The sequence below is a fragment of the Sinohyriopsis cumingii genome, chromosome 18, assembly GCF_028554795.1.
Source record: "Sinohyriopsis cumingii isolate HCF-2022 chromosome 18, ASM2855479v2, whole genome shotgun sequence".
NCBI lineage: Eukaryota > Metazoa > Mollusca > Bivalvia > Unionida > Unionidae > Sinohyriopsis > Sinohyriopsis cumingii.
In genome coordinates this window covers 53,816,193-53,834,607 of record NC_142978.1, presented here as the reverse complement: position 1 = coordinate 53,834,607, position 18,415 = coordinate 53,816,193, and the positions used below count along the sequence as shown (strand labels likewise).

General features: G+C 33.9%; 1 protein-coding gene across 1 annotated transcript in view; it reads right to left on the bottom strand.

The window, feature by feature from the left end:
* Window positions 1-16,161: 16,161 nt before the first annotated feature.
* LOC149776662 (uncharacterized) overlaps window positions 16,162-18,415 on the bottom strand; it is an 82,839-nt gene continuing 80,585 nt past the window's right edge. Inside the window, exon 6 of the mRNA XM_089941202.1 lies at window positions 16,162-17,919. Coding sequence (XP_089797328.1) covers window positions 17,382-17,919 — 538 coding nt within the window. The 3' untranslated portion in view covers window positions 16,162-17,381. The remainder of the gene's footprint in view (window positions 17,920-18,415) is intronic.

Here is an 18,415-nt window from a genome sequence, read left to right as displayed (position 1 = left end):
GCATTGTTCAGAATATAGCCTGGTCTTGTTTCAGATATGCATCTCTCTCAAAAGACTGCTATCTTCACTAAGTCGTTTTCACGCTGGACTTCAAAAGTAAACTGTCGAAGAAAAGAAAAAAGCGAGCCGGTTACTTTTATAATGTTTATTTTCGGCAACCAAATCTGGATAACGTTTCTTTTTCTATCACTAAGCATTATGTTGACAGATTTGGACCGTCTTCGGCTGGCTTGTCGTCATACGCTTTAGTAGTCTCGATCGTAATCAAGACTTTTTCCTGTTGTTGCTTGTATAAAATACAAACAAACAACAATAAAAAAATATAAAAAACCACAAACATTTCTCTTTTACCACACCGCTTTAGGCCAAGCACTGTTGTATAAATTGAATTTACATGAATGAAGAAAAGACATTTTACTGCTTTTTTGGCAAGATGATTTCCATATATCACTTGATAATAGTATAGGCATAAACTTAATTGTTAGAATTCGCTAGAAGCATCTTTGAAAATGAATGGTTTATTGTCTCTGTGATGACTGACTTGCACATTCTCATTCTGTGGTCATCAGGACATTTGTGATCATTCTATACTTTTGGATTTGTGATAGAACGAATAGGATATTTGGGGGATTCACAATACTGTTTATTTTCTTTTAATTTTTACTTTGTAATGGGAAGTAAATTATTTGTTGATTTTACTAAACTTGGTGGTTTTGCTTTTCTATATTACCCTGTCTAATACAATATATACGTAACAGTATACAGAAGTGTACATTTGATAGACTGGCTTTTACTGAAACTTTAGTCAATCAATCTATTTCTTCTAATGACAGTTCCCTCTAGTTATCATGCAATCCGCTTAGGAAAGATCATTAAGGTGATATTCACAGTATAAGAGTTGCTTTGTTTCCAAAGACTGCACGATTGTGAATTAAATAATTTATAGTCCATGTGAATTAAACGTTTACTTGCACAAATATGTATTCTCGAAGGTTTATTCCTTGAGACCTCCTAACGCAAACCACGAGTATACTTCAGTGATTCAGTGATATCATACTTATATATTACTCTTTGTTGTTGATAAGGTTATTATAATCATAATTGTAAATTAACTTTAACTTCAAAATCTTAAATCCACTCTCAAGTTAAAAATGAAATCCCTATTTGATAAGTTTTCATTCACCAGTGCATTAACAATCCACTCATTTCGCTGAAAAACTACACCGTTACTAGATCTAGTACACGTAACTATTACGATTCTAGGTCTTAAAATAGGTAAGAATAAGAAAGTGAAGCTAGCAATTAAAATCAACAAGCATATTATTTCCCAACAATACAAAGTGAACACTCAAGCGATGCATACAATAGTGTGTAATCAATTCCAATTAATATTAAACGACCTATCGCATGTCCAAAAATACAGAATGTTTCGAATAAAATGTAATTGTCTTGAATGTGCTGATATACAACAATGATGCAATCCAGAATGCCCTTGAAAGAGTTTAAAAAAATAAAAACCATTGTATTATTGCAAACGTCAATGGGCACTTTTCCAATGATTATTTTAATTAAATAATTACTCTCGAATTATGTATGTCGTCAATAGCGCAAACTCTGATCACAGAAAGATTCTCACAGACTGATCCAGGGCAGGAATGAGCTATTTGTATATCAACTACTTATTTATACATATTTTCACCTGACCTTATCATAACAGGATGTGAAGTAATCCGAATGAAAAAAAACACTTAGTTATATTATGAATATGACTGGTCTTGAAATCAAATCATCTGTGAACTTTCTCTATGCGGGTGACCATAATCAGAAATAAATCTTGCAATCACGGACAAAAGTTAAGCACAGGATATAAATCACATATACATAACAGTAAATAGGAATGACAATTAATTGATAACCTGGAATGAGACAGCTTCTCGCAACTAAATGGTAAATAAAAAATTTTATGGGAGATTCTACTAAAGAAAATCAACACATTTCTCCAAAGCATTTATGAATATACGTCCTATGCGATTATGATATTTTGAGATATAATGTATCCAATTCAGAGTGGGGTTGTTTGAAATGGGGTGACACTGATCACTATGCCGAAAATAGGAGGGTCTATCTAAAATCTAGGTCGGTTTTGTAATAGGACGACCACCGGTTGGTATTGGATTCAGCGAAGACACGGAAAGCAATTTCGTGAATGAGATGTTAATTTATAATGCAATTGAAGGATTAATGAATCTGACACAATGTGCATATAGTCAAAGTCAGTTATTATCCGAGATTTATACAGTCATTTTCTGGATCAGACATACTTTGCGGATTTTTAAAACCTTAAAATGTGATATCTTCTTCGTGACGCAAAGCGTTGCTACAAAATATACTTTATTGGTCATAATCTGATCGACGTTTATTGATAGTGCAGTGAAAAAAATTATTTCTGGTATTCCCCTCCATAAATTATCAAACTTATTGCGCATGGAAAATTCAGTAATTCGCAGCCTAGCGTAAATAAAACCATTAAGAGGTCCTAGTGATGTTTTAAATCTTGGAAAAGGATGAGAGAGAGATTCTACACTAGGTCGTTCACTTAACTATAACTTACACTTTGAATTCAAAGTACATGACACATTTAGCAGATGGTTAGAATAATCCAGTGCAGTTACTATGCAAGCAGTTACTAGGCAATGTGTACAAAAATGTGTTGAAGCGCAAATACATAGGACCAAGGACTGTACTAATTTGAATGATATTCATCATAGCGAGAAGAATGTTATAATAAATTAACAGTTGTGAACCACAATATACCAGAAAGAGTTTCTGTCACTGAAGAGGTACTCAACAAGAGCTCGATTTTTAACAAGAAAACAATTTCAGACACGTCAAACTTGTTTAAGCAGAGACTTATGTCCCTTTCTCGTGTTATACAAGCGTTATAAGCAAGCTGTGCTTTGGATATTTAATTTGTATCGTGTGATTGACCTTCGTTCATAGTTGTAGGTTGGAGTTTGGGCTTATCTGATTAATGCTATTCTTAAACATTTTTTCTTGGATCTAACTTCAAGACAACGGTTTTCCACTTAGACGTTTGTCATGTTCTTTACTAACATTTAAGTACAGGACCTGACCTTTTCTACAACTTAGAATGTTATGGAAAGCAACTTTTGACCGTCACACTGGTCCTAGAATTGTGTCTGATGTGTTTACATTAGCATTATTGGCTCATATCTTAGTATCTGTAGTGGAACCAATCTTTTAGCTGTATTTAGTAATATTTTGAGAGGATTTATTTGTTTTAATTTTTCATTGGAATTACAACGTGCTCCATGATCCTTTTCGGACTAAATTACTATCTGGGATTATTATGAATGAATTAAAGGATATTTTGGATTGTATCACTGTGATTCATTATTACTGATTGCACACCGGCACATTGCAGACTATTTCAACATCGGCACATTCAAATTGGAATACATTCAAGAACACCATTGGAATTCATTTGGAACATTCTGTAAGTTTTGGACATTGATATCACTTTTAGGAATATTTTTGAGATTTAATTTACAATGCTATAAGTCTTACATTTTCTCCTTCTACTTTAGGGAAATAAATTATTTGTTGAATTTTACTAAACTTGCTGGCTTTCGCTCGTTTCTGATACTGAACTTAACACTACTGAGTCATAATTGTAAGAGGGGAAACGGAGGATTTGATAAGAAAATCTTACAGATTACTGAACATAAATGATAAGACAAAATGCATAACAGAAAAGAAAATTGATAAGTTTTTTTAAACATTTTAGGGGAGTCGTTTCCCATTTTATTTATTTCTTAAAGTACGTTGGTTATACATGTCTCTAGAATTTAGCTACACACACCATTTAGAGCAGATACGGAAAGGTTTATTTTCACGAGTGACCTATGAGAAGGCAGCGAGCATATTATTAATTTCTAGAACAAGTTTTACAATTTGACGGAATAAATAGCTATAGCATACAAAGAAGGCAACAGAAGAAACTCATCACAAACAAGAATAATAAACACCACACGGTGTTAAACACCTTAATCCCAACGATCACTGTATTACACATGTTCCTAGTTTTATCAAAGCGAAACAATATTTACAAGGCTACGTCATCATATAGACAAGATATGAGAAACTGTGGTCTTATTTGCACAGGGTAATCTTACATATCGTGTGATGAAATGGTAAGGGTATTTGATAACAATACAGTTGCGAACAATTTGGGAAAATGCTTATTAGCGACATAACCGCTTGTTTTCTTAGTGATGATACTTTCAAGCTGAACGACTGCAACATTTTCATGTCATTCGGAGATGTAAGGATAACAAAGTCTGTGAGAACAAAAGGTAAACGGATTGAAAAAAAGAGGAAGTTAAGGTCAGTCATGACTGTTGCACACATCATTGTTATGGAAGCTGACCAGTTTAATGTATAGATTGTTGTTTCTAGATTGTTAGATTGTTAACATTAACAAATAGTGATTAATGTGTAAAATATATATTTAACGAGAAACGAAATACACACATAAGTTAAAAGCTTTAGTAACTTGAATACATATCACAAATATGTATGGTTTGGTTTCAGGACCACATATGATAATATGTTCAGGAGTAAGACGGCATCAGTTTGATAATGTTCAAGAATATATACACCTACAGATAAGCAGAAACAAAATTTATATAGATTTTGTGTCAAATGCTGGGGTATCTATTAAGACAAACAAAATAAATATGTAATGCTTCTGGTGGGAGAGGCAACTAAAAGAAGAGTTATCATTAAATTTGCTGCTATACCAACCTCTCTCTCTCTCTCTCTCTCTCTCTCTGCGCTTCAAAGAACCTAAAATGTTTGTATGTGGCATTACAAATTGAGGAAAGACAAAGTCTGCAGTAGATTTGATCAAAAAGGAATATAAAATCTATGGGATTGTAACATCATTGTTTGACCCGCAGCTGTGTTGATAAAGGCTTACAACATAAAATTTCATGTTAGAGACTGTTGTAGATCCTCGTGGAAAATGGTTAGAATTACATATTCGTCGATAGCAGGAACCCAATACTTTCTTACCGATACACAATTGTACGAATTTACAACAAGAAAGAATCCAACCTTACATATCATTCAGTGATGTACATTATGTAACAACTAAATAGGGTTGGTGCAAAAGTATATTTCTGTCATTAAATATTATCATGACATGTTTAGAGTTGTTTGCAGCCTTATACTCAAAAATTAAAAGTGATTGGAAAGTGTAATTGAGGAAACCAAGATGGTTCCTGAGGTAACGAGAGAGGATATAGATGGAAGATTAAAATTAAATTGAAATAGGCTATAAACGAGAATGAGACCTCTGTTTGATGAGATAATGCAGTCTGCATGAAGGAAACTAGGAATGTTATCATTTAAGAAGCGTTATATGTTACAAGAGCAAATTGAAGATGTAATATATATATATATATTGCGATATGGGGATGTAATTCAGTTCATGATCTAAAATGTCATACAAATTGTTGGAATTTATGTACATGAGGAATGACCTTGATTTTGCTGTATCGCAACATTCATGATACCAAGGGGCTTTACCAGGAATTCTTACATATTTGTATCCATCGCTAGCCATGCTTTCTATCTCGGCATACTAGTCATTATTTCATTCAGTAGATCTAGTTCATACTGTTTCAGCCAATAATTCCAGATTCAATCTCTTATAGCACTGAGTAATGTAATCCTGGTTTACTTATTTTTATAATGTCATACATTGTAAGCTCAAATGCAATACAATTGTATTCTGCGTTTTGTATTGAATTATCTAAAGATACAGACCTCAACTAACACTAGAATCACCAAAATAATTGAATTGTAAAATACTGATTATATTATAAACATACTAGTAATACTGTGTGGTAATTTTTGCTGTTTGTACGGTTGAATAAAATATTTAAATTGGTGATAGACAAGTTTCATTAAACGTTTTAAAATATTATATCTATTCGCACAAATACATATCTCTGCTTAAAATTTTAATTCCATGTTTATGTTTCGAAATTGAGAATTTGCTATTTTGTAATGAGATTGATAGCCATAACTCTAAGTTACACAATATTTTCTTCTGACCCTCAGCCATTAAAAATGAATTTACGCCCATCCTATTTTATCATTATGTATTATATACCATCAGTATTTTGCTTTTCGCAACCTTGCCAACCTTGATCTTGTTTGTCATATAGAGATAACTGACCTTTCAAAATATAGTATCAATATTCTCTGTCGTATGTTTTACAAATATTTGTCTGATCGCAGAAATCTCCTCTATGATGTTAGGAAGGCTTTATAAAACAAATAGATTTATGGTTTGAAGTTATAACATTCTCGCCTTCATTAGCTTTGTACTTCAGAGGGGCCACGAGTGGCCAAGTGGTCCAAAACGCTCACCGTTACGAATCATTGCCATCTCACCTCTTTCTGCGACGGTTCGAGTCTCCGGTTCGGCCAGTGTGGATATGTGAGAAAGCTTGCCAGTAACTTCTCGTGGGTCGGTGGTTCTTTCCGGTGTTTTCCAGGGTTCTTCCTCCATCATTTATACTGGCCTCCATGTATAGCCTATCTTGAACTTCATCTGATCAAGAGTAAATATTAAGAGTTCCGATGCCCTGATGTTCTGAGTATTGAGCCTACTTCATTTGAAGAGAAGATGGTTTTTGCACTGTTATCAATAATTTATTTTAATATAAATTTAAAATTTGGAACATTACATTTTTACCAGGCGTCCAAAGTGATAGTACATCTCTGTGTCTGGTGGTAAATACATATGCCTGTCTAATAGATGTTTCACTGACCATCCTGTTGTGTTTGTAATTACTGTCTTGAGTCTAAATTACTAGAGGATGACAAATAATTGTGGGGTATAGACTGCAGCATGCTGTTGGACGCCTCAGTTTACGACGATTAATGTACAACCGATTTCCAGGGACTACATATATTTTGTACTAACAAAGTTGTCACTCTGAAATGGAATTTTGACTAATGTTAACTGAATTGATATGAATAATGTGAAAATGTGTAACATTTCTTGACAGTGTCACTTATATTGACTATTGGTGACTATACACATTTATGTTAAATTGAATATTGGACGTGCTTGCTTGAATTATAGTATGACTTGACTTCACCAGAATTTTAGCCTTAGTAAAACCCAAAACTTACAAAATAAATAAATGAAGAAAAAAATCATGTTGTGATCATCACATTGCCTGACCTCTACCTTCTGTAGTCGTTTGATGATTGGATTCATTTGCTTACGAATAAATTAAAGAACTTAAATAGCAGATAAGTTTACGGGAGGTAATTCTTTCAGATACGATTCAAGTGTTTATAGAATTTATGGGGTTTCTCCCTTGTGCTACAGACTAGAATATAATTTTAATATGCACAAACTCGGCTCTAGCTGAGCTTCTCTTTCCCTTTGAGTCAGTACAAGGAAGACAGGCCTTGCAACAGTTGTTTATATTTCAGTTTAAATAATTATAGGGGGGCCCCGAGTGGCCGAGTGGTCTAAAGCGCTCTTCGTTACGGATCACTGCCATCTCACCTCTGTCTGCGGCGGTTCGAGTCTAAGATTCAGCCAATGTGGGCATGTGAGAAAGCTTGCCAGTAGCTTCTCGTGGGTCGGTGGTTCTTTCCGGGGTTTTCCGGGTTCTTCCTCCACCATTAATACTGGCCGCCATGTATAGCCTATCGTGCTGAAAAATGGCGTTAAACCCAACAACAACAACAACAACAATAAATAATTATAACAAAGACAAGCCGGTTAACACTGGTTTATATTTCGCTTTAAAAAATTACAAGATATACTGGCCTTGTAAAAGTGGTTTATGTATCCCTTTAAATCATCGCAAAGAAGACAGGTTTTGTAATAGCGGTTTGGCTTCTCTTGAAATCATTACAAGGCAGACAGGCCGTGTAAAAGTGGTTCATATTTCCCATTAAATTAGTACAAAGAAGACAGCCATTGTATCAGCGGTTTACATTTTTTAAAGAAGAGATCCATTTTAAAAAAAGTCATTCCCACCTTTTTACCCATTGTCATTTTGAAGTCATGCTTGATATATGTACAACTGATATCTTGTATGCCTGACAACGAGAGTGGTTCGGTCACATAGTTTTACCTACGTACGTCTATATATCCATCATCCGTCATATTTTCATTAAGTTTTGTGTTCAGGTTATTTTCAGGGCAGTGTGCCGGAACACCCGTATTCTATGAGCAAATACATGTTTAGTTTTGACAGATTTCAGGATATGGAATGGCTGGCTGTCTTCCAATAACCTGAGTGGATGAATGGTTTTATTATCCCTGGTCGTTTCTTTAATTGATACAATGTATGCATGTAAATAGTAGATAAGCTGGTTGGGGACAAGAGAGCCCAAATGTCCACTATGAATATATAATCGGGATTAACATACAGTTTAAGAATTTATGGAGAATTAACATAATTTCCACAACTGCAGTGTAAGTCATATGATTGTTATTAATTCTGTAGCGAGAAACTTACGGCGCCACTATTAAGACGAACTTTGGTCCAAAATGGCTAGTGGACAGTCAGTTTGCATGGTCTGGATTCATTGTAAATGTGAATGATGTCTTTCTGAACTTCTGGAATGCATGATGCGATTAAAATGTTAAATTCAGTGATAACTCCTAATATGCTGACATATGATAATTATGTATATATTTTTTCTTTTTAAATTAAGTATTGGCATTGGGTTTTACTTATAATTGAAAGATCGGTTTCCCATTACCTAGTTCAAAAATCTTTGGCCAAATTTTTACGACAAAGTCATGAAGCTGAGGCCATACATTTTCGTTATGTGTGTCTATTAATGTGTCTTGATGATTTCGTCTCAAATGTGTTGGGAGACATCAATCACTGGCAAGCCTTAATGTGGGAGAATATGTAACGTGTGTTTGTGAAAATAAAATTTATGACGTTAATACCTAGATGAAACAGAATAATAATTTTGTATTGTGCTAGAACGATTTCAGATGATGGACAAGGGGTGGGGTGTTTCTTTGTGTGTGCATATGTGCACACGTGTGTGTGTGTGTGTGTGTGTGGCTTTAAATCAAATGCACAGATCTTTATGGGAAAAAGACTATAGTAAGGAATTGTACTAAAATAAAGAGGACATTTATTATATAATTTGTTTTATTGAAAGTTATTTCCTTTTCAATCACAATGAAGAAAATAATAATTAAAAAATTAGGCGATTCAATGGGTTATGACTATCAGGAACACATTATCTGGAAAGTTGTTTAGTCCAAGGACGATCTAGTACACTATTACACACATCGAATAACTGTAAAAACACAACATTGTATTATTGAATGTTTCGTCAAGCCTGACAAATTCCCAATATCGTGGGCGTATGCATTTTAATCGTAGATGTAGTCGTCCCTATTTTGTACAAACAGTTATGAAGTACACCATATTGTGTAGCCATAATGAAAACAAGATACGTGATATGCGATATACCTAAGAACCTTTATTCTGTGTCGCTTAACCACGTATTGAATTTCGCAAGACAAAAAAAATGCATTGCAAACATTATCTAACTGAGCTAGCGGGTCGATATGTACCGAATGTTTGCCTTTACAAAGTTGTGTAGTTTTCTTCCTAATTTCTTCTACCTATCAAAGAGTTAATGAAACTATTTGCTATGAACGTTAAAACAAAACGGCTATATCAGAGCAAGTCTTTTCAAGTTATAAATTGAGGATTGCCTCGTTCCCATCATCTTCGGGAGCTGTGGTAGCTCAGGTGTTAAGACTGTCGGACTTGTAATCCATGGATCACCAGGTCATCCCAGGTTGGTTGCCTTTGTGTATGGTTGGGAAAGTCAAATAGTTCCCATTTCCTCGGTATGACCCAACCAATAATGTGTTCATAAGGGCATCATTTCCATCAAAATAACAACACAAAATTCTCATCATTACGATTCTCTCTCTCTCTCTCTCTCTCTCTCTCTCTCAACATCACAGTACATTCGAGAAGTTATAATAAAGGAAAACAAGAAATAATATATAGATATGTATTTTAATGTAAATCTTAATTCCCAACTTTTACAATGACGATTGCTGTTCAATACAAGCACATTCCAGACCCTGACATCACATGACATTTAGGTATATTCGAAGTATGCGAAACATAAAACTCATATCTCACGACGAGAACACGATGCTGATGATGATGATATCGAAATAAATGCTAAATGTTGATGTAAATGTACATTATTTCATCCCTTTGATGTGTGCTCATGACGGCGTTATCATCTCTTAAGAGATAAATCACCGTCTGTGCTCTAAGATTATACCTAAAAGCAATGCGAGACACTTGTAAGAAGGTACCCGTATTTTGATAATCCTAGTTACATATACTATTGCTGTAGAATGGATCCAATATTGTATTTCGTTCTCCATAATACGAAGGGAAGCATTCAATTTATGTAGTGTACACTCCGGTTTAACAGGTTTTGAAAAAAAGATAAATGTAGTACACACATATTTCAAATCTTAGATCCACATTTTAAGAACGATGAAACATTTTCTGAGGATGCCACACACAATGCTCAATACATTCGATAAATATTCACGTATATAAAATCGAGATATATAAGATTTTATTTTCATCTTCCCTTTTGATCAGAAAACTGTCTGAAAGCAAATAATGAACTTCGAATCAATGCATAAAAATAAGAAGGTATATATACATCAATATTCATAAAATGTAACGTTAATATTGCGCATTAAACATAGACTTCTTCAGATTTATTATTGTCATTAAGGGCCCGTTTAATTCATTGAAATAAAACACTACCCTGCTGGAATGAACGGTAGATTCGCAATTATGTCTAATAACAGCCATGTTTATTTTCTTTTCCTTTCTCGATCTATGATTGACCCTATATATTTTGTAGTTTACCTATTAACAGTTTAAATTTCATAAATTTTCATATGACTTCTGTTCATTTCATCAGCTATTGCAATTTCCCAACATTATAGTCTCTGCATTAAAGAACTGTTTGTTCTATTAATGCGTCACTTCCTGCGCCAAGGTTTACTAGTTTCATATGCTTAAATGCAATCGTTCCTTAACGATACGATATAACTTTAGACATACCTATCTCAGCCACTCTCGAATTTTATTCAAACAATATACTTTACATAGATGATGTATATTTTATTTTTGAGGTATGTTCAGCGTTTACCTGCCGTTTGCCATGGATAAAATAACATTGTTTTCTATTGCTCCATTTATAATGATACTGGATATGGGGAATGCATTAATCATGAACAAAAATTGTCTCCAGATATTCCCAAAAAAGATATCGATTTAAAGATTTATTAACCTTAACTAACAAATTAAAGATAACATTACCGGTACCTAGAATAAGCACATAAAAATTTAAGAGCAATTTCTTTTATTACAGCGAACAGCCGAACTGTCTGAGGTTCTAAGACTGGATACCTAACTCAAAACACAAACCTCCCAAAACTTAACCAACAACAATAACAGCAACAAGCAACGCACATGTACGATATTGCTAAAGTTGACACTACTCGGTTTCAATGATTTTACTTCAGAATAAATAGTTTTACGACCTAAAAGAGATTCACTAATGATTAAATGAGAAAAAAACTGGAAAGGATATGTATGGTCCATTACAATGCGGTTGTTTTTTTTTTTTGTTTAAAACATAGTTTAAGGAATGATCAAGGGACCTGGATTACATCTTTTTATTCTGTTAGCTTATTTTATTTAAAACGTGAACTAAATTTTTCGAGAATATGCAAGTCAAGATTACAAAAAAAATTTGTATGCTAATATTCAATCTAATAATTAATCTATTGTAATTATGTCTCTTTGACATATCCATGTATATATCACATGGTTATTGAAATCATCAGTAATTCTACAAGGTCCTTATTTAATTTTTGTAGGTACGAAACTAAAACATGTTTAACACTCCTCGGAAGCTTTGTGATAAACAATAGCAGATTTTATCTTTCTCAAGAAATGATTGGATTACAGACTATATTGGCAAATGAATCAGCAGGATTTGTTCTTTCCCAGAGATTTTTACATGTTATAATGTAGCTCGCCATCTATATATCCTATATCCAACCCTTACATAATCGATGGATACATGATTATCTTAGACATGTTCCCTGTGTTGCTGTAAGTTTATCCAGAGCTAGTTTCTCTTTCAGATGTGTCCCTTCTTTAAAAAAAAGCATTGCTTATTTCTTAATTAGTTTGACTTTCAATTCTTTTATTTTCCTTTTAGGTTGCACTTCTTTTATCTATTTTTACAAATTGACAATCAAATTAAATTCTTCTAGAGTGTGTTTAATGTTATTAACTGCTTTTATAACAATGTCATCAATGCTGTTTAAGCATTTCTATTACAAAACGTTTTAGAACCCTGTTGTGGGTCAACGTTTCCATAAAGAAAATAAAGAAATTGTTGACACATACACTGTTACAGTTGCTAAAAAGCACATCGACGCAAACGGAAGAAATAATCTAGTTTCCTTTCATCAAGGCCTTGCCTTTCGGCTGTTACACGCTTTCCACCTTAAATATGTGGCTGCGAACTTCAATCGAGTTAGACATTTTGTTGCTTTGCATTTGTTGTGACCGTTCTGTTACGTTTTCAAATTTCTTGTTACAATTCCGTATTTGATTTATTGAATCGTTGGCAGCCTGAAATTAATATCACTATCATTTAGATCAAACCGGAAAGAATGTTTATTTATTTAATGGTAAGGATACGTTTGCATAGTTCAACAAGATATTATGTCATTTAAATATGCGAAATATTAAAATTAGACAATAAAAGCTTCGAGCCTGTGTCGGGGCCTTGAGTGGCCGAGTGGTCTAAAGCGCTCTCCGTTACGGATCACTGGCATCTCACCTGTGTCTGCGTGGGTATGTGAGAAAGCTTGCAAGTAGCTTCTCGTGGGTCGGTGATTCTTCCCGGGATTTTCCCGGGTTCTTCCTCCACCATTAATACTGGCCACCACGTATAGCTTATCGTGTGCTGAAAATTGGCGTTAAACCCTACAACAACAAGAGCCTGTGTCATGTGATGTATTACCGTCCTCTGGTTTTCTCCACCTTACTTTGGCTGACTCATTTTGTGGTACATTACGTTAGTTAATATTTATTGCTATATGCTTACCTTTCAATGTAGTCATGCTTTTCATTTACTACTCGATTATGTTTTGGGCATATCATTGACGTTCTTTTTATTTTGGAGGATTTTAATATCGCCATGTAAGATTCCATGTGTTAATAGATATTCATCTTTAATTTGAGATGGAGGAATAATTAGTTTTAGATCTTCTTCTATAAACGTACTTCTCAGTGCACTTCTCTAAAAATTTCTTCAACCTTAGAACTTCTTCAACGAAAGCGACTGTAAGATTTGGGCATTGTGATGCATGGTAAAGTGTGTTATATGATATTATTTAGAAACAAGTGTCATTTATAAGCTTGAAATGTACAACAGTTTCAGGATGGATTTTAGAAAGTTTAGTTAACATTTTGGGAGTAGCCTATATCTTGTTAGGCTACCTAATGGACCTCACACAAGATCTGCTGCAGCTCCTGTATCAGCAATTATACACATCAACTAAAACTGACTTTCCTTTTTAAAACTTTTGGATTAAAAGATTAAACAACCATGCAATCAGAAAATCAAATTAATAAATCTTGTTTAAGTTCTGTAAAGGTTTATCATTTTCCTTCATCTCGCGATAATATAGTTTGTCTTGTTCAGTATGGGGAAACTGCTGTAAGTAATTTTTAATTATTTGTTTTTCCATTTCATCTATCGACTTTTAATGTTATACTTGTAATATTTTACACCCGATTGTTCCGCAACTGGTCCTGCGATTGCAACATTGATACAGTTACCACTGAATGTGAAATTAAATTGAGGATTTTATTTCATTTAATCGATTCACAACTTGATTCCACATCTTTCAGTTTTGGTTTCGCTTCTGGTACATCCTTGTGTAGACGGTTATTATGTAAATGCGAAACCCGGGCATGGTATACATTATTTGCGTTACATTTGCAAGGATTTAAATGCTACAACATTTTAGATTTAATCATGTTCACATTTATTGGAATTGTGTATTTGCCATGATTGAACTATGTGATATTTTACTTTGTGATGCGGTTATCTAGTTTGTTGTCTTCATTCTATATTTTATATGCATTTGTTGTGCTAGTTACTAGCGATGATTTCGAGCAACTTTCCATTATTTATTTTGGTTTGTGGTAAATACAAGTTTCCCTTAATAAAGATTGTCTTTACTCATTTATTCCCTATCGCATCATATGCCATTAATCTAAAAGGTTGAATAACATCAAAGAATTCATGGTACATGATACAGTTAGTTATTTTCCTCCCTTTTGAGAAACAAATGTTTTAGGAAGAATCCAAACAGCTACAAGAATCCATTTCATCAGTACATACTTTTGCTTATTTCGTTGTCTCCAAATCGTATTGCGCAAGTCGTTTGTTGTGTGTAACATTGACAGATATTGCAGTAGAAAATACGATCCATGTTTTCTCCCATCATATCTTTCAATTTGTAAAATGGTTGGTCTACTCAAAATCACTTCTGTCATTTATACAAACAATAACGTTTGGAAAGTAACCTTTTGAATAGATTCGCTATCACTTAAAATTTCTAACTTTGTTTTGGCCCATCATGAATTTCGGTACCCGAAATGTATCAGATAAATGTAATTTAGCGAATAAAATGATCTGTTATGTTCCTTTTGTCTTCAATTGCTGTTGTGTCTACGACAATGTAATTTCTGTTTTTGTATCCGTTCATCAATTTAGGTAAAAAGGCTATCCATTTTCTCCTCTTGCTTTCAGCGTTTACACATTCTAGTCTTTAATATTCTGTAAACGTTTCGACTACAGATGCCTTTATATCAGATTAAGTTGAAAACCAGCGTGTCATGCTTTCCTTTTCCAAAAGACTTATTTTATGTCTAGCTCTTTCACTTCGTCTTTCGATTTGCTTTTACTGCCTCCTCTATATAACACTGAACTCAGTTATATCCTTTATTATAGTCATCGAATGATCTCATGCAAGCTGTGTCTGCAGGCAATGATCATCAACAAGCGTGTATATTTATGTTCTAAAACTCATAGTCCTGAACATGTATCATTTAAAACGGTATTCCGTGACAATTACATGCCTGACAACTAGTCTGTTTGTTAGCAACAAACCAAACTGACGTTGACAATACGTAATTTCGTCCTCTGAGACTTACTTCATTTCTTTGCTCAATTTGGACGTAAGAAGAATTTAAGATTATGTCAAATTGTGTCTTTCTTAAAATGAATTGTGCTCAAAGAGTTTTCATATACTGTTCTAAATCTCACTTTATTTCGAAAATATAGATCGCTTTTGATGTTAAAACATAGCATTTGGATCTTATAAAATGTACGAGATATTCAAGTGAGACTTGATCTAACTGCATGCGAGTGTATGTGTTTACATCAGGCACACAATTAGTAACTTCTACGTACTTTAGGGTTTGAAACATGTTTCCAATGTTAAGTCGTTTATTATGTTGTGGTCAGCTGATGCAGTTATGGCCCTTTGCAATGAGTTTTCTTTGCATGAAAGTACCCATGTTATTCAAAGACACACATAAAACGTTTACATGCTCGTACTGTTGAATTGTTATAAGTCACCATTATCTGTCATTTATTCAGTAGTGCGGTTTGCAGCAAAACCAATCATATAGTTAATTGCCACAGAGTACAATGTATTTATAGTCCAATCTCCTATAACGGCTATCTCCTGTAATCTACAACCTTTTAAATTCAGCCACGGTCAGATTTTCCATTATATTCATGCCAATTCACATAGATATTTACTCTCCACTCAACAGCTACCCATCTTTCGAGCCTAAAATGCCTATGGTACTGGTACACCTGGCTAACTGGAGACATCGCACTTTAATTATTTTGCTGAGGGTATGCAAGAGGTTGCACAATTCAGTCAGCAACAAATGATATAGTCGACTGTTTCAACTCGTTTAAAAATATTTATTCATCGTAGCGAAAGGCAATCAAATAATTGATAACACGCATCATTAAAGCGATTTTAAGTCGTAGGATATGATTATAAAGTAAACATTTATGATTTAGTCGTTAAAGGATCTCTTTCTTGTTAACTCCGGAAACTCAAGTCAAATAATAAGAGCATAAATAACCAATCACCTTATTTATAAATTTTCGGTCAACAATATATTTTAATTTAACGTATTTGAATAAGACATTATGCAACGAAACTATTAAAAAAGATTTGTCCTGATCAATACGATGAATAAAAATTAAATTCTAGTCCTTGTGTTATCCATCAATTACATAATTTAAGTTCATCGCAGTGAGAGGAATTGGTTTGCAGGTAATAATATGTACAGCGTGCCTATAAAATGCGTGACATGAAATAAACTATTTACGAATATTTGCATGCGTCAACGAAAACAACGTAAACAAAGCAACTTATCAAATGCAATTATAAAACGGGAAAATGAATACATTTGTGCTTAGGTACGATGGTACAATGTTTGAACAGGTTGAATGTTTACTATGCCATCTGCCGCTTGCAAAAGTTATATTACGAGCGTTACAAACGACATACAATAAGACACATGGGGCACAAATCGCCATTCACGTATGTAAGCTTTGATATATAGACAGGTAAAGTTAAGTAAGCCATTATATCCATTACATTTTGTTCCTCAAATGATACTTTGTTTTTTTTTCAATTGTCTATTTTGGACAAAGTCGACATTTTCATATGCAGCAAGTCAAACAATTAGGCACCAGATTTTCGCTTGTATATTTGTCTTGTATTGTAATCTGTTCACAGAATATACATAAAATAAAGTTTTTGTTGTCACCATAACAATGTTATTAGTTTTCATCCCAAACAAAATTTACCGTCAGCATCGATTTCCATTGACAATAAAATTGTGGTGACTACAGTGTTGCCTATTGAAAAGTAAGAAAACAGCGACTAATAAATTTAAAAAAAGTTATATTTGAAAAACAGCGCAGTTCGTGAAAAGAAACATTTATAGCTTCTTTTTGATAAATCTAAGGTTTTTGTTTCTGTGCTAATTCTATTATATCTTTGTGCGTCTCGTTTATGTTAACACGAAAGTTTAGATTCATGTTTTACAGCAGCAAGTAGCTATCACCCTTGTTAGACACTTCTGCATAGTCCACAGTCACTGCAATCTTTATTACAGGTCGCTGTCTGTTGTGATATCAGCATAGTCAGTAGACGGTGTTATTTCAAATCTAACATTATTTTTATCACTTTTTGTCTGTAGAAGAGATCTGGCACTTTTCTCGCGTGAATTTTCTATGTTTGGTATCTCTCGTACACTTTCTTTATTGACTATGGCATAAACATCCCCAGTCTCACCAACTTGCATACGAGGTACTTTGGCCGACGGAATCACATTGGAAGTACCTCCTTTGTTGACCACTGCGTATACATCCCCGGTGCAGTGAGCTTGGATGTCAGGAACTGAATTGGTATCGGTATCAATAGATATGCCATAAGCAGTGTTGTCTGTCATACAAGGCACTTCGGCCGACGGAAGCACATTGTTTACCACAGTGTATACATCCCCGGTGCAGTGAGCTTGGATGTGAGGAACTGAATTGGTATTTGTATCAATAGATATACCATAAGCAATGTTGTCTGTCATTATGGCATCTGACTTTTCGAGTTCTTTCATGTAGATAGGATTTTCGGCATCGTGTCTCTTTTTCCTAGGAAAGAAAATTTAAAAAACATTCAAAAGAGAAACTAAACACAGGTAGCACGGTCGCAAGTTTTAAGAATAATACATACTAAATTGTTCATGCACAAACCATACAAACACACACACACACAAACAGACACTAAAAAATGTGCACACACGGAACGTTCTAGGACGTACATATGGACATGAACAAGACAACGGCTGAATCGTAGTGGATGCATATACGAGGCTTATTAGAAACGTTCAGAATATTTTGTTATAATTGTCTTTTGAACCTGTCAATAAATGTAATGCTGATCGACAGACAAAATAGCATTTGATAATGTTACGACTGTATTGTCATAAACAAAGTAACAGAAAGAAGCAAAACCAGCAAGTTTTGTAAAACTTAAAAATAATTTAATTATCAACGGTATAAAATTAAAATATAAGAGGAACTTTCAGTATTATGAACTAAATCCAACATAATCCTAAAAATTGTATTCAAGTCCAAAGAATCAAAT